This window comes from Coregonus clupeaformis, chromosome 25 (genome assembly GCF_020615455.1).
Source record: "Coregonus clupeaformis isolate EN_2021a chromosome 25, ASM2061545v1, whole genome shotgun sequence".
In the NCBI taxonomy this organism is placed as follows: domain Eukaryota; kingdom Metazoa; phylum Chordata; class Actinopteri; order Salmoniformes; family Salmonidae; genus Coregonus; species Coregonus clupeaformis.
In genome coordinates, this window is record NC_059216.1 from 36,504,607 (window position 1) to 36,528,420 (window position 23,814).

General features: G+C 47.5%; 1 protein-coding gene across 10 annotated transcripts in view; it reads right to left on the reverse strand.

Moving 5' to 3' along the window:
* LOC121539554 (dystrobrevin beta) overlaps positions 1–23,814 on the reverse strand; it is a 64,578-nt gene that overhangs the window by 36,255 nt on the left and 4,509 nt on the right. For 8 of the 10 annotated variants that reach the window (XM_045207608.1, XM_045207607.1, XM_045207606.1 and 5 more), the window contains exons 2-9: positions 22,269–22,317; positions 21,316–21,383; positions 21,079–21,159; positions 20,695–20,908; positions 9,744–9,829; positions 6,972–7,126; positions 2,663–2,768; positions 2,224–2,390 (exon numbers count right to left, since the gene is read on the reverse strand). In XM_045207608.1, the coding sequence (XP_045063543.1) occupies positions 2,224–2,390; positions 2,663–2,768; positions 6,972–7,126; positions 9,744–9,829; positions 20,695–20,908; positions 21,079–21,159; positions 21,316–21,382 (876 nt within the window). In that variant the 5' untranslated portion in view covers position 21,383; positions 22,269–22,317. The remainder of the gene's footprint in view (positions 1–2,223; positions 2,391–2,662; positions 2,769–6,971; positions 7,127–9,743; positions 9,830–20,694; positions 20,909–21,078; positions 21,160–21,315; positions 21,384–22,268; positions 22,318–23,814) is intronic. The other 2 variants (XM_045207603.1, XM_045207602.1) reach the window with 2 other exon arrangements.

The following is a 23,814-nucleotide window of genomic DNA, read 5'->3' on the forward strand; positions in this document are numbered from 1 at the left end:
CCAGGGACTGAACATTAGGGAGTAATATACTCGGAAGCAGTGGATGATGTGCATGCCTCCTGAGACGGACTAGAAGTCTGCTCCTAATATCTCTTCTCTGCCGGTGGCATCTTGGAGCAGCCTCTGGGATAAGATCAATTACCTTGGGGGGTAAGAAGAAAGGATCCAATTCGGGAAAGTTGTATTTCTGGTCGGAATGCTGGTGAGTTACCGCCATTCTGATATCCAAAAGTTATTTCCGGCTGTATGTAATAACAAACGTTCTGGGCTAATAATGTAAAAAAAAAAAAAAAAAAAAAAAAGGATACTGCAAAGTTACTTAAGAGCTAGAAGCAGAGCTTCCATGTCTGTCGGAGCCATCTTACTTCATGGTCCACCCACACAGACAGTGTGGTGAAGAAGGCGCAACAGCGCCTCTTCAACCTCAGGAGGCTGAAGAAATTTGGCTTGGCCCCTAAGACCAACAAACTTTTACAGATGCACCATTGAGAGCATCTTGTCGGGCTGCATCACCACCTGGTATGACAACTGCACCGGTCTGCCCAACGCATCACCGGGAACACACCGCCTGCCCTCAAGGGCACCTACAGCACCCAATGTCACAGGAAAGCCAAAATGATAATCAAGGACATCAACCACCTGAGCCACGGCCTGTTCACCCCGCTATCATCCAGAAGGCAAGGTCAGTACAGATGCATCAAAGCTGGGACCGAGAGACTGAAAAATAGCTTCTATCTCAAGGCCATCGGACTGTTAAATAGCCATCACTAGCCGGCCTCCACCCAGTACCCTTCCCTTAACTTAGTCACTGTCACTAGCCGGCTACCACCCGGTTACTCAACCCTGCAACTTAGAGGTTGCTGCACTATGTACATAAACATGGAACACTGGTAACTTTAATAATGTTTACATACTGTTTTACTAATTTCATATGTATATACTGTATTCTAGTCAATGCCACTCCGACATTGCTGGTCCTAATATTTATATATTTCTTAATTCCATTATTTTACTTTGAGATGTGTGTATTGTTGTGAATTGTTAGATACTACTGCACTGTTAGAGCTAGGAACACAAGCATTTCGCTACACACGCAATAACATCTGCTAAATATGTGTATGTGACCAATAACATTTGATTTGAAGAATGACAAGATTGGTTCATGCAAAATGGGACCAAATACATAGTTCACTTTGCTTTGTCATAGATTTTTTGTCTGACAATTACCAAGCCCTTTTTCTACTTCCAAATATGCTCAGACATTTCATTCCAGTCACGATGCCCTAAAAAATAAATAATCATCACCATCCTTATCGCGGGCACACAGAGAGTTCAGTATTGGATTTGGAACCAGCGCAAATCATTTCCCCAGCTTGAATTTACATCACACTGATTGAGATTTGGGAAAATGGTGGAATTGGCATAGCATTGGAAATTCAATTTAATTAGCTGAAATTAGTAAAAACCCATAAACTCCCTTTCAGAATATTTAAAAAAAAAGGTTTGTTCATGTGGAAACAAGCCCAATGCTCTGCTATGTAACATGTGTACTGTTTACACCTGTTGTATCCTGTATCCTGTGCACATGGTGAATAAACTTTGAAACTTGAAACATAATGCATGCAGGTAGCTATTGGATTGTCCGAGCACAAAGGAATGATGAATCTTGGTATTCGTTAAGATGAAACGATTCTAACTTATCTTTGGTGTGTATGAGTGTGATTGTGAGACATGGGCTCTTTCTCAATTGTCTTAAAAATCTGTAATCTCCTCTTCTCCTCGCCTCCCCTCCTTTCTTGTAGTGATCTGAAAGAACTGACCAGGTGAAAAGCCAGCCTAATGATGTGCTTCCACCTTACTATTTTCACCTGTCAAGTAGGGCCGGGACTATACCAGTATCGCGATAGCCATTTGTATCGTGGCAAAGAAACAAAACACAAAGCGGATTTAACTTCTTCATCATTATGTTGTCATCCAGAGTCATATTTATTTATTTTCTAAGCTATAGTACACAATATTTTACATACAGCAGGTTTTTAAAGGACCAAATAGTTTGGCCTGCTTCGTGTTTTCATTCTTGCCATGGAAAAAATACTGTTATACTTGGATCGTCACAGCCCTACTGTCAAGTCTTTTTCCAATCAGTGCAGATGAAGGGGAGGAGACGAGGAAAGGGATTTTAAAAACCAATTGAGATAGAACCTTTGTGGTTGCTGTGCCTACCCAAGAGGAGTGCTCCTTCATTTGATGCTGGTTGCTATGGGGACCATTGGCATGGCCACGCCAGAAGCAGCTCTGACAGAGTTGGTAGCCATGGCACTGTTGGCACCGGTAACGGAATCCCATCATACTTTCACTCCGGCAATAGGAACATTCCACGGGATGGAAGACTAGAAGGAAACAACAGAGAAATGGTTCATAGGTCACTGATGTTGTCAGTTGAAATGTTGATACAGTGAGACATAACATATTATAAGATTTATTATAAGGCATTATAAAAGCACATATATGCTTATAATAGCATTATACCTACAGGTAAAAGTGTTACCACATTTGTCAATAGAAATGCTTAGATAGATTAGAATGACAATTACTGGAGTTTGGAGGCAAATTCACTGTGAAAATAGAGCCTAGAAAAAAACTAATAACAGGGAAACGTTACCATTTTCAACATTAGCGAGTCGGTGCATGAGAGGTAGCCACACGAGGCACTGAGGGGGAGGATCTGCCATCAAAATGTCCAAAAACGTGTTCAGCAAGATCTTCTTCTAGATACAAACACACCAAGATGCATTCAGTTATACAGAGATACCACACCACAATGCATTCATTGACACAGAGGCACAGAGCGGGACAATTAAAATAATTCAACAAACAGATACAAACAGATGTGGATAAGGTTAATTGACAGACAGCAGAGCAGCAAGACGTTGTCAGACAGAATGCAAGTAGTAATGCTGCTGGCATTGACTCCATGCGTACGTCCCAAATGGGACCCTATTCCCTATGTAGTACACTGCTTTTGACCAGGGCCCATTGGGCTCTGGTCAAAAGTAGTGCACTGTATAGGGAATAGGTTGCCATTTAGGACGCATCACATAGTGAATGAAATGGACAGCACTGCAAAAGGTCATCTTCAATAATAGATTAACTTGCCCTGCTTATTGAGGATAACCTTTTATAATGCTGTCCATACATTTTTCTATTTTTGTGGACTATATTTACAAGGTTCTAGCACCCAACCAGGCTGTCAATCACACTTGTGCTAACCTGGACCACCTGGTACGTACATCCTCTGTTAATCTCTCTCTCTTCAACTCTCTCTCCAACTCTCTCTCTCTCCCAACACTCTCTCCAACTCTTTCTCTCCAAATCTCTCCAACTCTCTCTCTCCAACTCTCTCTCTCCAACTCTCTCTCTCCCAACACTCTCTCCAAATCTCTCTCTCCAAATCTCTCCAACTCTCTCTCTCAACACTCTCTCCAACGCCCTCTCTCACTCCAACGCCCTCTCTCACTCCAACGCCCTCTCTCACTCCAACACCCTCTCTCACTCCAACGTTCCCTCTCACTCCAACGTTCCCTCTCACTCCAACGCTCCCTCTCACTCCAACGCTCTCTCTCACTCCAACGTTCCCTCTCACTCCAACACCCTCTCTCACGCCAACGCCCTCTCTCACTCCAACGTTCCCTCTCACTCCAACGCTCCCTCTCACTCCAACGCTCTCTCTCACTCCAACGCTCTCTCTCACTCCAACGCTCCCTCTCACTCCAACGCTCCCTCTCACTCCAACGCTCTCTCTCACTCCAACGCTCTCTCTCACTCCAACGTTCCCTCTCACTCCAACGCTCCCTCTCACGCCAACGCCCTCTCTCACTCCAACGTTCCCTCTCACTCCAACGTTCCCTCTCACTCCAACGCTCCCTCTCACTCCAACGCTCCCTCTCACTCCAACGCTCCCTCTCACTCCAACGCTTCCTCTCACTCCAACGCCCTCTCTCACGCCAACGCCCTCTCTCACGCCAACGCCCTCTCTCACTCCAACGTTCCCTCTCACTCCAACGCTCCCTCTCACTCCAACGCCCTCTCTCACTCCAACTCCCTCTCTCACTCCAACGTTCCCTCTCACTCCAACACCCTCTCTCACTCCAACGTTCCCTCTCACTCCAACGTCCCCTCTCACTCCAACGTTCCCTCTCACTCCAACACCCTCTCTCACTCCAACGTTCCCTCTCACTCCAACGTCCCCTCTCACTCCAACGTTCCCTCTCACTCCAACGCTCCCTCTCACTCCAACGTTCCCTCTCACTCCAACGCTCCCTCTCACTCCAACGCTCCCTCTCACTCCAACGCTCTCTCTCACTCCAACGCTCTCTCTCACTCCAACGCTCCCTCTCACTCCAACGCTCCCTCTCACTCCAACGCTCTCGCTCACTCCAACGCTCTCTCTCACTCCAACGTTCCCTCTCACTCCAACGCTCCCTCTCACGCCAACGCCCTCTCTCACTCCAACGTTCCCTCTCACTCCAACGTTCCCTCTCACTCCAACGCTCCCTCTCACTCCAACGCTCCCTCTCACTCCAACGCTTCCTCTCACTCCAACGCCCTCTCTCACGCCAACGCTCCCTCTCACTCCAACGCCCTCTCTCACTCCAACTCCCTCTCTCACTCCAACGTTCCCTCTCACTCCAACACCCTCTCTCACTCCAACGTTCCCTCTCACTCCAACGTCCCCTCTCACTCCAACGTTCCCTCTCACTCCAACACCCTCTCTCACTCCAACGTTCCCTCTCACTCCAACGCCCCTCTCACTCCAACGTTCCCTCTCACTCCAACGCTCCCTTCACTCAACGTTCCCTCTCACTCCAACGTTCCCTCTCACTCCAACGTTCCCTCTCACTCCAACGCTCCCTCTCACTCCAACGCTCCCTCTCACTCCAACGCTCCCTCTCACTCCAACGCTTCCTCTCACTCCAACGCCCTCTCTCACGCCAACGCCCTCTCTCACTCCAACGTTCCCTCTCACTCCAACGCTCCCTCTCACTCCAACGCCCTCTCTCACTCCAACTCCCTCTCTCACTCCAACGCTTCCCTCTCACTCCAACACCCTCTCTCACTCCAACGTTCCCTCTCACTCCAACGTCCCCTCTCACTCCAACGTTCCCTCTCACTCCAACGTTCCCTCTCACTCCAACACCCTCTCTCACTCCAACGTTCCCTCTCACTCCAACGTCCCCTCTCACTCCAACGTTCCCTCTCACTCCAACGCTCCCTCTCACTCCAACGTTCCCTCTCACTCCAACGCTCCCTCTCACTCCAACGCTCCCTCTCACTCCAACGCTCTCTCTCACTCCAACGCTCTCTCTCACTCCAACGCTCCCTCTCACTCCAACGCTCCCTCTCACTCCAACGCTCTCTCTCACTCCAACGCTCTCTCTCACTCCAACGTTCCCTCTCACTCCAACGTTCCCTCTCACTCCAACGTTCCCTCTCACTCCAACGTTCCCTCTCACTCCAACGCCCTCTCTCACTCCAACGTTCCCTCTCACTCCAACGTCCCCTCTCACTCCAACGTTCCCTCTCACTCCAACGCTCCCTCTCACTCCAACGTTCCCTCTCACTCCAACGCTCCCTCTCACTCCAACGTTCCCTCTCACTCCAACGCTCCCTCTCACTCCAACGCTCCCTCTCACTCCAACGCTCTCTCTCACTCCAACGCTCTCTCTCACTCCAACGCTCCCTCTCACTCCAACGCTCCCTCTCACTCCAACGCTCTCTCTCACTCCAACGCTCTCTCTCACTCCAACGTTCCCTCTCACTCCAACGCTCCCTCTCACGCCAACGCCCTCTCTCACTCCAACGTTCCCTCTCACTCCAACGTTCCCTCTCACTCCAACGCTCCCTCTCACTCCAACGCTCCCTCTCACTCCAACGCTCTCTCTCACTCCAACGCTCTCTCTCACTCAACGTTCCTCTCACTCCAACGCTCCCTCTCACGCCAACGCCCTTCTCTCACTCCAACGTTCCCTCTCACTCCAACGTTCCCTCTCACTCCAACGCTCCCTCTCACTCCAACGCTCCCTCTCACTCCAACGCTTCCTCTCACTCCAACGCCCTCTCTCACGCCAACGCCCTCTCTCACTCCAACGTTCCCTCTCACTCCAACGCTCCCTCTCACTCCAACGCCCTCTCTCACTCCAACTCCCTCTCTCACGCCAACGTTCCCTCTCACTCCAACACCCTCTCTCACTCCAACGCTCCCTCTCACTCCAACGTTCCCTCTCACTCCAACGTCCCCTCTCACTCCAACGTCCCCTCTCACTCCAACGTTCCCTCTCACTCCAACGCTCCCTCTCACTCCAACGCTCCCTCTCACTCCAACGCTCTCTCTCACTCCAACGTTCCCTCTCACTCCAACGCTCCCTCTCACGCCAACGCCCTCTCTCACTCCAACGTTCCCTCTCACTCCAACGTTCCCTCTCACTCCAACGCTCCCTCTCACTCCAACGTTCCCTCTCACTCCAACGTTCCCTCTCACTCCAACTCCCTCTCTCACTCCAACGTTCCCTCTCACTCCAACACCCTCTCTCACTCCAACGTTCCCTCTCACTCCAACGTCCCCTCTCACTCCAACGTTCCCTCTCACTCCAACGCTCCCTCTCACTCCAACGCTTCCTCTCACTCCAACGCCCTCTCTCACGCCAACGCCCTCTCTCACTCCAACGTTCCCTCTCACTCCAACGCTCCCTCTCACTCCAACGCCCTCTCTCACTCCAACTCCCTCTCTCACTCCAACTCCCTCTCTCACTCCAACGTTCCCTCTCACTCCAACGTCCCCTCTCACTCCAACGCTTCCTCTCACTCCAACGCCCTCTCTCACTCCAACGCTCTCTCTCGTTTATGATGTGTGAGCAGTGCACGTTGTATATAATTTCAGTGATAGAAACCCACTCCTGGCCAGGCCAACCTACCTGTTGAGGGAAGCATGTCCGTACGGAGTGTTCTGTGTATCCAAACGACGGGCCCTCGAACACAGCTGTGGGCAGCTTCAGAACCTCCCTCAGAAACTGGTCAAACTTAGCAAAGGCCATCACACCATTAGAGTCAGATATCTGGGAGAAGATATCTAAGAGAGAGACGTGTGGTGGTGAGTACATCAGTGCCATATACTGCCTCTAGTGAAAGTCTACACAACACTTGCACAGTCTTCACATTCTGCTGCCTTAAAATTAAATCTAAAAAGGGATTACATTAGATTTTACAAAATGTTCCAAATTACTAAGAAATATAAAATGAGGATGTTGATTGCGTATGTCTTCACACCCCAAAGTCAATACTTGGTGGAAGCACCTTTGGCAGCAATTACAGCTGTGAATCAATTTGAATAAGATTCTACCAACAATGCGCTCTTAGGGCAACATACAGGGGCGCAACTTTGGATTTAGAAGTGGGGGCGTCATAATATATATATATTTTTTTATCCAGTCAGATAAACACTCCAAACAGCCTACCCGACCGCTCGGAGGCGTCCGCATGGTCCTAAAGCACACCGTTGCCTCTTTTTGTATCATATTCCAATGATACATGTGATACATGTGGTCCTCTGTAGCTCAATTGGTAGAGCATGGCGCTTGTAACGCCAGGGTAGTGGGTTCAATCCCCAGGACCACCCATACGTAAAAATGTATGCACACATGACTGTAAATCGCTTTGGATAAAAGCGTCTGCTAAATGGCATATTATATTATTATTATATAAAACTGGGGGGGACAAAAATGCAATTTCAGAATCTGGGGGGGATGTGTTCCCCCCGTCCCCAGTGAAGGTTGCGTCCCTGGCAAAATATATCCATTGTTTTTGTCAAAATTGCTCAAGCTCAGTCAATCTGGTTGGGAATCAATGATGGTCAGCAATATTCAAACCTTGTCTCTGATGTCTCTGATGTCTCTTGTCTCTGATGTTTTAAGCATATTTAAGTCAGGACGGAGAATGGACCATTCAGGTACACTCGATACCTCTTGGAAAGCTAATCTGGTGTGTCTTTGGCATTAAAATGTGTGTAAATATCCCGCAGAAAAATACAACTCTATCCCAGGGTTTTCAGAAGACTGAGGCTGGTTTCCTCTAATTTGTTACCTGGTCTTTGCTCCCTTCATATATATTTTGATCCTAACAAACTCCCCAGTCCCTGCCGGCGAGAATCATACCGAGTATCTTCAAGTATTGTGGCGGCAACATCATGTTATGGGTATGCTTGTCACAGGCAGGGACTGGGGAGTTTGTCAGGATAAAAATAAATATGAAAAGAGCAAGCCCAATGTAAAAAGTGAAAAGAAAACCCGCATCACTCTTTTGAAAACCTAACCCTGGGATAGAGTTTAATTTTTCAGCGAGACACTAGCAATGTTACCATTCAACTGGCGACAGATTTTCATGCGAATAGGCTAAAATCCACATATAAACAATATGCGCATTTTCCCACCAGAGATGTGTTTCCATCAAATTGACCTGTTGTGGATAAAAGGCTGTAGGTGATTACGTAGTGCACATACAAATTAAAAATACAAGTTAAATGGGTTTCCATCGCATTTTCAACTCTGATGGTTTTCTCACTTTTTTTGTTGTTGTTATATAATGAGTATATGCCAACTCTGGTATTGGCACATGCGCTCTAGCCGACATCTCACAATACAGGGCGGGTATAGCCTACATGATGAGATTATTATGGAAAAAAAGAGCAAGATTATTTTTATTTGTCAAATGGCAGCCAAGCATTGATGATCATGTCACCAGAAGAAGACCCTCAATATTTATTGGAAAGGATTATCAAGCTTGCACTTTCACCACCCTGTGAAGTTCATCATAACATACATTTGTTGCCCTAAGAGTTGTGCAAAATTGGTAGAATCCTATTCAAAATGTTTCACAGCTGTAATGGCTGTCATAGGTGCTTCCACAAAGTATGTACGTGGTCCTCTGTAGCTCAATTGGTAGAGCATGGCGCTTGTAACGCCAGGGTAGTGGGTTCGATCCCCGGGACCACCCATACGTAAAAATGTATGCGCACATGACTAAGTCGCTTTGGATAAAAGCGTCTGCTAAATGGCATATTATTATTATATTATTATTAACTCTGGGGTCTGAAGACATATGCAATCAAGACATCGAATGTAATAATTTTTTGATTTAATTTTAAGGCAGCAAAATGTGAAGACTGTGAAAGCAGTGTGTAGACTTTCACTAGGCACTGTATATGCCATTTCTATAATTTATTGAATATGAGGTATGGGTGATACTTCTTCTTGACACTTCCATCTAATAAAATTACTCCAATTACAACGATGATGTTTGTGCTGTAATTGACTCAACAGCGCTCCTGTGTGTATCATTTATGCAACTGCAGACAGGATCAAAAAGCAGATACTGTAGACCAGGGTTTCTCAAAATTGGTCCTGGGGCCCCCTGGGTGAACGTTTTGGTTTTTGCCCTAGCACTACACAGCTGATTCAAATAACCAACTCATCATCAAGATTTGATTGGAGGCTCCAGGACCGACTTTGGGAAACCCTGCTGTAGACTACATGTATTCAAGGGTCTCATAAAGGACTTCCTTGTGTCTGATGCAAACTAATTAGCAAACTAAGCAATGAAAGTGTGACTACTGCAAAACAGAATTAACTTTCTATTAAGTTACTTTAACTGTAACTTATGCCCTTCGGCTAAATTCAAGGAGATTTACTTACAACGTAGTTTGTCCACTATTTTCCCTCCACACATGGTTGCCAACATAGACTTCATCGAGAAAACGGTCAGTTTCCCGTGGCCTTCACTAAACAAAAAAACAAAACAAAAAACATAATTTAGGAAAATATGTAACAAACGTATTGAAACACACATTGTTATCATTCTGATAAAGGTGAAGCATATTTCCCAAAGCAAATTCATTTTTTTCCATTATCTGCTTTAGCATGCTGGTCACAATGTAGCACAAATAATTGGCACTTCTGAATCCATCTTGACCTTTACCATGTTGTCTGAAGGTCCAAAATCATAATTTCAAGGGGAAAGCTTTGAGTACAGTTCAGCATACTGATTAGCCCTGGAATGTATAGCGGTCATTTTACGGGTTCATAATGTTTCCGCCATCGTTTCCTATGATAAAAAAGAGCTTCTGGACATCAGAACAGCGATCATTAACCTTGATTTGTCTGAAGATTTCTACTTCACTGAGTCAGTGGCGCAGGACATACTGCTCACCACAGAACAAGCCCTAATCCCCGACACTCGGAAGAGAAAGAGATGGTGATATAGAGGCCGATGTGTGGGCACACTGATGAAACTACGGAGAGTAAATAAACCCCCTCTACCATCTGTTCTATTGGCAAATGTACAGTTGAAGTCGGAAGTTTACATACACCTTAGCCAACTACATTTCAACTCAGTTTTTCACAATTCCTGACATTTAATCCTAGTAAATATTCCCCGTTTTAGGTCAGTTAGGATCACCACTTTATAGCCTTGCTGCTATTCCAGTTTCAACTGTTCTGCCTGCGGTTATGGAACCCCTACCTGTCCCAGACCTGCTGTTTTCAACTCTTAATGATCGGCTATGAAAAGCCAACTGAGATTTATTCCTGATTATTATTTGACCATGCTTGTCACTTATGAACATTTTTGAACATCTTGGCATGGTTCTGTTATAATCTCCACCCGGCACAGCCAGAAGAGGACTGGCCACCCCTCATAGCCTGGTTCCTCTCTAGGTTTCTTCCTAGGTTTTGGCCTTTCTAGGGAGTTTTTCCTAGCCACCGTGCTTCTACACCTGCATTACTAGCTGTTTGGGGTTTTAGGCTGGGTTTCTGTACAGCACTTCGAGATATTAGCTGATGTAAGAAGGGCTATATAAAATAAAATTGATTGATTGATTGATTTTAACAATGTGAAATGTCAGAATAATAGTAGAGAAAATGATTTATTTCAGCTTTTATTTCTTTCATCACATTCCCAGTGGGTCAGAAGTTTACATACACTCAATTAGTATTTGGATTTAACTTGGGTCAAACGTTTCGGGGAGCCTTCCACAAGCTTCCCACAATAAGTTGGGTGAATTTTGGCCCATTCCTCCTGACAGAGTTGGTGTAACTTCAGTCATGTTTGTAGGCCTCCTTGCTCGCACACGCTTTTTCAGTTCTGCCAACAAATTTTCTATAGGATTGAGGTCAGGGCTTTGTGATGGCCACTCCAATACCTTGACTTTGTTGTCCTTAAGCCATTTTGCCACAACTTTGGAAGTATGCTTGGAGTCATTGTCCATTTGGAAGACCCATTTGCGACCAAGCTTTAACTTCCTGACTGATGTCTTGAGATGTTGCTTCAATATATCCACATAATTTTCCTTCCTCATGATGCCATCCATTTTGTGACGTGCACTAGTCCCTCCTGCAGCAAAGCACCCCCACAGCATGATGCTGCCACCCCCATTCTTCACGGTTGGGATGGTGTTCTTCGGCTTGCAAGCAACCTCCTTTTTCCTCCAAACATAACGATGGTCATTATGGCCAAACAGTTCTATTTTTGTTTCTTCAGACCAGAGGACATTTCTCCAAAAAGTATGATCTTTGTCCCCATGTGCAGTTGCAAACCGTAGTCTGGCTGTAACGATCCCGGCAGTCTGAGTCGGGTCCTGTCTGGTGACTAGTTTTTCCTGTTCGTGATCTCCAGTTTCCCGAGGGTTCGGGAACGCTCCGGGGAGCTCTCTTGTTTTCCGCACCTGCATCCCATCAGCAATCTGCACACCTGGTCCTGATCATCACCCTTCTTAGGCTCTGGCCGAACATCCAGTTCCTGCCGGATCGTTAGCCATGAACAGTAGGTTTATCAGTGTATCAGTCCTAGAGCTTCTAGCGTTAGTTTTGTTGTTTTGTACCTTGTTGGTCTATTGTTTACTTACCTCCGTTTTTGTTCCATCTACAGTCACTGGTTCGAACCTTCACCCTACCTCTGCCTGATGGTCGCGGCTGCCGAGCCATCATTGGACCAACAACTGCACCCTCAACAACTCATCCACGCCGCCCGCTCTGTTCCCTGGATTATTCTGCACCTTTTGAGTCTGTAATAAACCCTCACCTTCGTTTCAACTCTCCTTGTCCTGGTCTGCTTCTGGGTTCTGTCTGAGGGAACTGTGACAGAACGATCCGGCCAGTAATGAACCCAGCGGACCTGGACTCTGTTCGCCATGCCATTACCCAGCAGGAGAAGATGTTGGGCCATCATAGCACGGTACTACAGGAGATCGCGTTGTCAGTTCGAACCTTTCTACCGGTCTGACGGAGGTCCAGAACCAACGCCAGTGTCCGGTGGAGGACCCACTACCGGTTTCACCCATCTCGCCTGCCGCTTCTGAAGTTGTGTCCCTCCGTGAGCCCAAGGTTCCGACGCCGGATAAATATGAGGGGGAGCTGGGAAGATGCCGTTCCTTCCTTATGCAGTGTGGATTAGTGTTCGATCTACAGCCCTACTCTTATGCCACAGACAAGGCTAGGATAGCCTTTGTGATTGAGTTGCTGCGTGGTCGAGCGCTGGAGTGGGCTTCAGCCGTTTGGGAACGACAGGATCCCGCATGGCTTCATACCAGGGGTTCACGGCCGAGATGAGGAAGCTCTTCGACCATTCCGTCCGAGGGAGGGACGCAGCTAGGCGCCTGTTTTCGCTTCACCAAGGAACTCGCAGCGTGGCCGACTTCGTGATCGAAGTTCAAGACGTTGGCGGTGGAGAGTGGGTGGAACGAGGAGTCTCTGCAAGCGGCCTTTTACCAGGGTCTGTCGGAGCAGCTCAAGGATGAGTTGATCTCCTATCCGGAGCCTAGTGACCTGGACAGCTTGGTAGCCTTGTCTATTCGGGTGGATAATCGAGTCCGAGAGCGAAGGAGGGAGAAGCAATGGGGTCCGTCCAATCGATCAGCTTCTCAGTTCCCAGTCGGGTCGGGTGGTGGACCAGAACACGTCGATCATTCTCCACCACAATGGATTAGTGGAGAGGTCCGCTCTCGATTCTGAACCCATGCAAGTGGGGCGGCACGGGTTAACCAAGGAGGAGCGCCAACATAGACGTAAGACCAACTGCTGCCTCTACTGTGGTAGCTCGGGACATTACATCTCCACTTGTTCCCCGGCGGTCGTCAAACTGCCCGCTCGCTAAAGTTGGGAGGACTTTTAGCGAGCCAGTTTCAACCTCTCAGTACCTCTGTCAGACCCCGTTTCCCGGCTACCCTTGTGAACAGGAATCAGAGCTTAGCGCTTAACGCTTTTATCGATTCAGGTGCCGGCGGAAGCTTTCTTGATGCCGAGTTGGTGGAACAGCTGGGGGCTTTCCAAGGAGCAATTGCCGGAAGCCATTGAAGCGACCACTCTGAACGGCAGTAGTCTGGCACGTATCACGATGAGGACTGAACCGGGTTAAGATGCGGTTGTCGGGGAATCATTCTGAGATGATTTCATTCTTCATTCTGCCGTCTTCCCATGTTCCTCTGGTCCTTGGATACCCCTGGCTGAAGGAACACAATCCCACGTTCGATTGGGTGACGGGCAAGGTAACGAAGTTGGAGCCTTGATTGTCATGCTAACTGTCTCAAGACTGCCTGCCCCCATTCGGTTCCCAGTCAGGTGATTGAGGCTAAACCCCCAGATTTGTCCCTGGTTCCCGAGACATATCACGATTTGGGGGAAGTTTTCAGTAAGCAGAAGGCTCTGTCACTCCCTCCCCACCGACCATATGATTGTGCCATCAACCTGGTCCCTGGAGCTGTCTACCCCAAGGGAAGGTTATACAGTATCTCCCGACCTGAACGTGAGGCGTTGGAGACCTACATCAAGGAGTCCTAGCTGCTGGTCTCGTTTCGTCCCTCGTCATCACCCCTGGGGGCAGGATTCTTCTTTGTGGGTAAGAAGGATGGCTCTCTTCGACCGTGTATTGATTATCGGGGGTTGAATGACATCACGGTCAAGAACAAGTATCCCCTGCCCTTGATGAGTTCTGCCTTCGACTCTTTACAGGGTGCTACGGTGTTCACCAAGCTAGACCTACGCAATGCGTATCACCTGGTCCGGATCAGAGAGGGGGACGAGTGGTTGACGGGTTTCAATACACCGATGGGTCACTTCGAGTATCAGGTGATGCCGCTTGGACTGACCAATGCTCCAGCGGTATTCCAGAGTATGGTGAACGACGTCCTGAGAGATATGATCGGTCTCTTTGTGTTTGTTTACCTGGATGACATTCTGATCTTCTCGAAGGAACCTTCCGACCACGTCCAGCATGTCCGGCAGGTTCTGCAGCGATTGTTGGAGAATCGCCTGTTCGTGAAGGCGAGAAGTGCGAGTTTCACGCCCACACGACATCCTTTCTCGGGTACATCATCTCCAGGGGAGAGATTAGGATGGACCAGGAGAAGGTTAGAGCGGTTCTGGAATGGGCCCAGCCCGGTACGAGATTGCAGCTCCAGAGATTTTTGGGGTTTGCGAATTTCTACCGCAGATTCATCCGGGATTACAGCCGTGTGGCCGCCTCCATTAACTGCCTTGACTTCCAGTATCAGGACCTTCAAGTGGAATCCGGAGGCGGATCGAGCGTTTCTGGATTTGAAGAGGCGATTCACCAACGCACCGATTCTCTCTCAACCGGACACGGCCCGTCAGTTCGCCGTTGAAGTGGACGCGTCTGATGTGGGAGTTGGCGCCATCCTGTCGCAGCGATGCTCCACGGACAGTAAACTCCATCCCTGCGCCTACTACTCTAGTCGCCTTTCGCCTGCGGAGAGGAATTACGATGTGGGTAACCGGGAGCTTCTCGCGGTGAAACTTGCCTTGGAGGAGTGGCGCCACTGGTTGGGGGGGGCGGAGCAACCGCTTATTGTCTGGACTGACCACAAGAATCTTGCTTACGTGCAATCGGCTAAACGCCTCAACTCCCCGGTCCAGGCCAGGTGGCGTTGTTTTTCGGACGATTCAAGTTTGTCCTGACGTTCCGACCTGGATCTAAGAACGGCAAGGCGGACGCCTTGTCCCGGATGTTCTCCAAGACGGAGGAGAGTGGGTCCAAGACCAGACAATTCTCCCCGAACTGCGTCGTGGGAGCTGTTAGGTGGAAGATTGAGGAGGAGGTGATGGCGGCTCTTCGGACGCAGCCCGGTCCCCGTAACGGTCCACCCGGTCGGTTGTTTGTGCCGGAGTCGGTTCGTCCTGCGGTCTCAAATGGTCCCACGCCAGCAAGATGGCTTGTCACCCTGGCGTGGCTCGGACGATGGCGTTTCTTCGCAGACGTTTTGGTGGCTTGCCATGGCCGAGGATACTCGGGGTTATGTTGCTGCCTGTCCAGTGTGTGCGCAGAATAAGAGTACCAATCGGCCCAGCTCTGGACTACTTCACCCCCTTCCTATTCCCCGCGACCATGGTCGCATCTGGCCCTGGACTTTGTCACTGGGTTGCCCGCTTCTGAGGGGAACACGGTCGTTCTGACTATCGTGGACAGATTCAGCAAGTTCGCCCACTTTGTGCCAATTGCCAAGCTTTCCCTCTGCCTCGGAGACGTCCGAGATCCTGGTTAGGGAGGTTTTCAGGGTCCACGGGTTGCCCAGTGATATCGTTTCCGACCGTGGCCCTCAGTTTACCTCTGCTGTCTGGAAGTCCTTCTGTTTGGCCATTGGAGCTACAGTCAGTCTCACATCTGGTTTTCACCCCCAATCTAATGGTCAGGCGGAGAGAGCCAACCAGAAGATGGAATCCACGCTACGCTGCTTGGCCTCTTCCAACCCCACCTCCTGGGTCTCTCAGTTGCCTTGGGTTGAGTATGCCCACAATACTCTCCCCTACATCTGCCACTGGTATGTCTCCCTTCCAGTGCCTGTATGGCTACCAACCTCCCTTGTTCCCTTCTCAGGAGAAGGAGCTCTCAGTGCCTTCTGTTCAGGCCCATATTCGTCGTTGCCACCGGACCTGGCATCGGGCCAGAAAGGCACTCCCTAGAGTTTCGGACCGTATCAGCTCCAGGCGAATCGCCGCCGATCCCCGCTTCCCACCTACACCATCGGAGATAGGGTCTGGTTGGCCACACGGGATCTTCCTACGGACTGAGTCTAGGGAAGTTGTTACCGGGTTCATTGGTCCGTTTGTGGTGGAGAAGGTGATCAATCCAGTGGCAGTTCGACTCAAACTACCGAGGACGCTCAGAGTCCATCCCACCTTTCATGTCTCCTGCCTCAAGCCTGTCTTCCTCAGTCCTCTGTTGTCTCCTCCGCCTCCTCCTCCTCCTCCTCGGATGATCGGAGGTGGTCCTGCCTACACGGTGCGTCGCATCATGGATTCCAGACGGCGGGGCCGGGGTTTCCAGTATCTCGTGGACTGGGAGGGTATGGCCCTGAAGAGAGGAGTTGGATTCCGCGGCGACAGGTCCTAGATGCTGACCTCATCAGTGATTTCTACCGCCTCCATCCTGGCGCTCCGGGAAGTCCGCCCGGTGGCGTTCGCCGGAGGGGGTACTGTAACGATCCCGGCAGTCTGAGTCGGGTCCTGTCTGGTGACTAGTTTTTCCTGTTCGTGATCTCCAGTTTCCGAGGGTTCGGGAACGCTCCGGGGAGCTCTCTTGTTTTCCGCACCTGCATCCCATCAGCAATCTGCACACCTGGTCCTGATCATCACCCTTCTTAGGCTCTGGCCGAACATCCAGTTCCTGCCGGATCGTTAGCCATGAACAGTAGGTTTATCAGTGTATCAGTCCTAGAGCTTCTAGCGTTAGTTTTGTTGTTTTGTACCTTGTTGGTCTATTGTTTACTTACCTCCGTTTTTGTTCCATCTACAGTCACTCGTCCGGGAACCTTCACCCCTACCTCTGCCTGATGGTCGGGCGGCTGCCGAGCCATCATTGGACCAACAACTGCACCCTCAACAACTCATCCACGCCGCCCGCTCTGTTCCCTGGATTATTCTGCACCTTTTGAGTCTGTAATAAACCCTCACCTTCGTTCAACTCTCCTTGTCCTGGTCTGCTTCTGGGTTCTGTCTGAGGGAACTGTGACACTGGCTTTTTTATGGCAGTTTTGGATCGGTGGCTTCTTCCTTGCTGAGCGGCCTTTCAGGTTATGTCGATATAGGACTCGTTTTATTGTGGATATAGATACTTTTGTACCTGTTTCCTCCAGCATCTTCACAAGGTCCTTTGCTGTTGTTCTGGGATTGATTTGCACTTTTCGCACCAAAGTACGTTCATCTCTAGGAGACAGAATGCATCGCCTTCCTGAGCGGTACGACGGCTGCGTGGTCCCATGGTGTTTCTACTTGCATACTATTGTTTGTACAGATGAACGTGGTACCTTCAGGCATTTAGAAATTGCTCAAAAAGATGAACCACACTTGTGGAGGTCTACAATTTTTTTTCTGAGGTCTTGGCTGATTTCCTTTGATTATCCCATGATGTCAAGCAAAGAGGCACTACGTTTGAAGGTAGGCCTTGAAATACATCCACAGGTACACCTCCAATTGACTCAAATGATGTCAATTAGCCTATCAGAAGCTTCTAAAGCCATGACATCATTTTTTGAAGATTTCCAAGCTGTTTAAAGGCACAGTCAACTTAGTGTAAGTAAACTTCTGACCCACTGGAATTGTGATACAGTTAATTATAAGTGAAATAATCTGTCTGTAAACAATTGTTGGAAAAATTACTTGTGTCATGCACAAAGTAGATGTCCTAACCGGCTTGCCAAAACTATAGTTTGTTAACAAGAAATTTGTGGCGTGGTTGAAAAACAAGTTTTAATGACTCCAACCTAAGCGACTTCCACTGTACAATCACTGGGGAACAAACTGGACAAGCTCCGTTCGAGACTATCCTATCAACGGGACCTGAAGAACTGTAATATCCTATGTTCATCAGAAACTTGGTTGAACAAGGACATGGATAATATTCTAGTTGGTTTTTCAATGCATCAGCAGGACAGAATAGCAGCGTTGTGTAAGTTCGAGGGTGGTGGTGTGTGTCCCTTTGTTAACAACAGCTGGTGCGCGATCTCTAGAGGCGAAACAATTCTAGATCACCTTTACTCCACACACAGACGCATACAAAGCTCTCCTTCGCCCTCCACTTGGCAAATTTGAACATAACTCTATCCTCCTGATTCCGGCTTATAAGGACAACTCAAACAGGAAGTACCTGTTCAATACGGTGGTCTGGTGAAGCTGAAGCTAAGCTACAGGACTGTTTCACTAGCACAGACTTGAATATGTTCAGAGACTCATCCGATGGCATTGAGGAGTTTACCACATCAGTCACCGGCTTCATTAATAAGTGCATTGATGACTTCGTCCCCACAGTGACCGTATGTACATATCCCAACCAGATCCATGGATTACAGGAAACATCCCCACTGAGCTAAAGGCTAGAGCCTTAAACAGGTTAACATTCACAAGGCCACAGTGCCAGACGGATTATGGTGGAGCATGCGCTGACCAGCAGGCAAGTGTCTTCACTGACATGTTCAACCTCTCCCTGACCCAGTCTGTAATACCTACATGTTTCAAGCAGACCACCATAGTCCCTGTGCCCAAGAGTGCCAACATAAGCTGTCTTAATGACTATCGCCCCATAGCACTCACATCTGTAGCCATGAATTGCTTTGAGAGGCTGGTCATGGCTCAACACCATCATCCCAGACACCCTGGACCCACTCTAATTCGCATACCGCCCCAACAGATCCACAGATGACGCAATCTCTATTGCATTCCACACTGCCCTTTCCTACTTGGACAGAAGGAACACCTAAGTGAGAATGCTGTTCATTGACCACAGCTCAGCGTTCAACACCATATTTCCCTCCAGTCACTAAGCTAAGGACCCTTGGACTGAACACCTCCCTCTGCAACTGGATCCTGGACTTCCTGACGGGATGCCCCCAGGTGGTGAGGGTAGGCAACAACACATCACCACACTGACACTCAACATGGGGGCCCCCAGGGTGCGTGCTTAGACCCATCCTGTACTCCCTGTTCACCCATGACTGCGTGGCCGCGCACGACTCCAACACCATCATTAAGTTTGCCGACGACAACAGTGGAAGGCCTGATCACCGACGATGATGAGACAGCCTATAGGGAGAGGTCAGTGACCTGGCAGTGTCGTGTCAGGACAACAACCCCTCCCTCAATGTCAGCAAGACAAAGGAGCTGATCGTGGACTACAGGAAATTGAGGGCCGAGTACACCCCCATTCACATCGACAGGGCAGTAGTGGAGCGGGTCGAGAGTTTCAAGTTTCTTGTTGTCCACATCACGAAGGATCTATCATGGTCCAATCACCAACATAGTCGTGAAGAGGGCACGACCATGCCTCCTCTCCTTCAGGAGGCTGAAAAGATTTAGCATGATCCTCAAAAAGTTATACAACTGCACAATTGAGAGCATCATGAGTGGCTGTATCACCACTTGGTATGGCAACTGCTTGGCATCCAACCATTAGGTGCTACAGAGGGTAGTGCATACGGCCCAGTACATCACTGGGCTGAGCTCCCTGCCATCCAGGACGTCTATACCAGGCGGTGTCAGAGGAAGGCCCTAAAAATTGTCAAAGACTCCAGCCATCCAAGTCATAGACTGTTCTCTCTGCTACCGCACGGCAAGCAGTACCGATGCACCAAGTCTGGAACCAACAAGACCCTGAACAGCTTCTACCCCCAAGTAATAAGACTACTAAATAGTTAGTTAAATAGTTAACCAAATAGCTACCCTGACTATCTGCATTGACCCTTTTTGCACTAACTATTTACACTCAACACATACGCTACTGCTACTTTGTACTATTCGTCACTTTATTCCTAGTTATATGTACATATCTACCTCAATTACCACGTACCCCTGCACATCGATTCGGTACTGGTACCCCTTATATATAACCTAGTTATTGGGGGGTTGGGGGGTGCACACAAAGGCACATTCAACTAAAGTTCTACAGTTTTATAGATGTTACCCCAGAGGCAGAATTTAATTGCATATTGTTTACGGAACCGATTAGACAGCCTACTTTTAACACTGTCCTCGCTGTAACCTGAATGATTGTGTGCATTTATGTGAACAGTAAGCATATGCGACACTGTGTTGAATGCATGTACCCAGGAGACAGCGACCTTACCATGGTCAGCTCTGTCTTGACTACTTTGGGTCGACGAGCCCAAGCGGATTGCTATTTGTTCAGATGATGACGAAAATAAATATATACAGAAAGGAAAACTACAAACAGGCATGCCCAAAGTAAAGATTTAAAACCAAAACGAAAGGCCTCATGGCCACCAAACAAACCAGTAGCCTCACGGCTTGCAAGCTGGGACCCTGACTGACGATCACCTTAATTGGAAGCACCTGATGTGCTTATCAAGGCTTCCTGGCAGAGCACAGCCCTTGAGCCGGTTGCTGCTTCCACCTGGGGGATGCAGTGTGGAGTGTGTCTCCTGGTAGAGTGTGTTGTCCAACTGTGCGCTAACACTAAATTCTAAATTGTTCTGTAAATAAGGTGTTGCACCATAGACATATCCATGGACTATATGTACATCCTATGTCACTGTATAGCACTTTTCAGAAAGCAGTTCAAAGCAAATGTATATATCTAATATCCTATATCAAATGTACTGTATATCCTGTGTCTCATCTACTGCACCTGTCGTATGTGGCCACCATGAAGTTGAGCAGCAGGCCGATGGACTGCTCTACGTTGATCTGGTGTGTGGTGGGCAGACGCTTATTGAGCTGGTAATATATAGAGGACAGGATAGTCTCCAGTCTAGACACGTTGATTTCTGCGTTGTGGTCCAGCGTGTTCAGACCGCTGTCACGGAACGCCTCAATCATGTTCCACACATCCACCAAGTGAACTGGGATAGGGGGATAGCAGGAGAGGAGAGGAGGAAAGAGGTTTAGAATAGAATCGATTTCTTCAACATCAATTCATTACATTCAAGTGTACCATATTTGAAACCAACACATGTAACACAGTGTCATTTTCAGTAGAGGAAACAAAACGAGCCAGGCAGGCAGTACTTACGGTTGCATCTCTTCTGCACAAATCTTAGCTTGCAGGCCGTCCTATAGGTTGACAGCCTGATGACGTCAAAGTTTTGTGCCCCTGATAAAAATAAAAAAGATGAATCAACAACTCTAACTCAACCACACACAAAACCCACTGCATGGGGAAGGGAGTGTGTGTGCTGTATGGCTTTGCTAAGACACAGCAGAGTGTGACTGTAATGGTTTGGCTCTGGAGGCTTCTCTCTCTACTCACTCATCTCCATGAAGAGTTGTCTCTTCTCCACCATGGCTTTGCCTCGTTTACTGCCCTCCTCTATCATTCTGAGGGGAATAACAGGACAGGCAATAAGCACGCGTTCCCTTCTCATTATGTAATGACATAATCATTGTATACAATTTACATTATCAAGCTGTATTATCGGCCTTCACTGCCCTCCTCAATCATTCTGGGGAAAGAATAAAGCAAGCATTACTACCTACTCACTAAGTAATTACATAATTATTGCATACATTATCAAGAGTTTGTATAACATTGTATACATCAGACCTATTCCACATTTTGAGGAAAAGAAAACCGCAAACATGCATTACCAGTAATGATTGTATATCATTGTAATCATTTTATACATTATCAAGGTCCATTATAGTCATGTGAAAATAAAACATCTTATACATTTTTTACATTAAAGCTGCAATATGTAACTTTTTGGGAGACGCGACCAAATTCACATAGAAATGGGTGTTCTAGATGTGTCATTCTCATTGAAAGCAAGTCTAAGAAGCAGTAGATCTGTTCTATGTGCGCTATTTCTATGCTATGTGTTCTTAAGTTTCATTTTTGCGTCTTTTACTTTCGGTTTTGTACACCAGCTTCAAACAGCTGAAAGTACAATTTTTTCAGTTGAAAATATATTTCACAGCGGTTTAGATGGTACAATGATTCTCTACACTATACTTGCTTGTTTCGTCACATTAACAGAAATTAAGCAAACTATTCGAATTTCTGCATAGCGCATCTTTAAAGTTACATGCAGTATGTAAATCAAACTGATTCTGTTTACTCTATACATTGATCCCTCTAAGTATGTATACATCATATATGGAATGTTCAATAATGTACAACACATACCATACATTTAAACACACATTGTCTATGCATAAAGCTCAAGAAAACAGATGCTTTTGTCAGATGAAAGAGGTATTTACCTGTCGCTGGCTGAATTTTAAACAAAGTGAAGCATTAGCTGCTGCTGCCCTGTGAAGAGAATACAATATTATGTGTCTCTGGTATGCTCTGTAGTAGTTAAAATAAGCAGTCATTCCAGACAAAATGGGCTTGACTTTTAAATTAGTCATTAATGCCCTCCCTTCAAGGACTTGATGAACGCTACAAAACAGTGTTTTTTTCTTCCTCTAAAGAGATGTGTGCAATTTCACTGTCTGGCACAAGTGAACACTTGAGTGCTCCTGCTCTGTCTCTCTGAATGTGTCCCAAATGGTACCATATTCCCTTTACAGTGCACTACTTTTGACCAGGGCAGGGTGCCATTTAGGAAACACACCGTGTATGTACACTACAAATGATAATTCTCCATGAGATCGCCACTCAGCTAAGACTGCATCCGGTGAACTAATGACACCGACGGCCAGCCAGGGATGCAGACAGAGGAGACACTTAATGATGATGGACACAAAACACATTATAGCTATTCAATGACTGGTTCAAAAACCCGGGGAATGGCATGATAGGCTTGGATGGCACCAGACCTGGGTTCATAAAACTGACTATCCTACCGATCCTTGACTTCGGCGATGTCATTTACAAAATAGCCTCCAACACTCTACTCAGCAAATTGGATGTAGTCTATCACAGTGCCATCCGTTTTGTCTCCAAAGCCCCATACACTACCCACCACTGTGACCTGTACGCTCGTTGGCTGGTCCTCACTACATGTTCGTTGTCAAACCCACTGGCTCCAGGGCATCTATAAATCACTGCTAGGCAAATCCCTGCCTTATCTTAGCTCATTGGTCACCATAGCAGCACCCACCCGTAGTCTGCGCTCCAGCAGGTATATCTCACTGGTCATCCCCAAAGCCAACACCTCCTTTGGCCGCCATTCCTTCCAGTTCTCTGCTGCCAATGACTGGAACGAATTGCAAACATTTCTGAAGCTGGAGACTCTTATCTCCCTCACTAACTTTAAGCATCAGTTGTCAGAGCACCTTACCGATCACTGCACCTGTACACAGCCCATCTGAAATTAGCCCACCCAAATTAGCACCCCAGTATCTCTATTTGCACATAATCTCTTGCACATCTAGCATTCCAGTGTTAATACTAATTGTAATTCTTTTGCACTATAGCCTATTTATTGCCTTACCTCCATAACTTGCTACATTTGCACACACTGTATATATAATTTCTCTTGTATTTTTTGACTTTATGTTTTTTTACCCCATATGTAACTCTGTGTTGTTGTTTTTATCGCTTTGCTTTATCTTGGCCAGGTCGCAGTTGTAAATGACAACTTGTTCTCAACTGGCTTACCTGGTTAAATAAAGGTGAAATATATATATATATATAATGTTACTATTTGACATCTTTCAAATACTTTTAGCGTTTGCTCTAGCTTGCCTGGAGTGCCAGGTGGATGGGGCTTGCACTGATGGAACTTTTCTATTGGTTCCATTAAGCCAGGCAAGCTCAATCAAGCCCAGATAAAGTATTTGAAATGATTTGGAATAATAT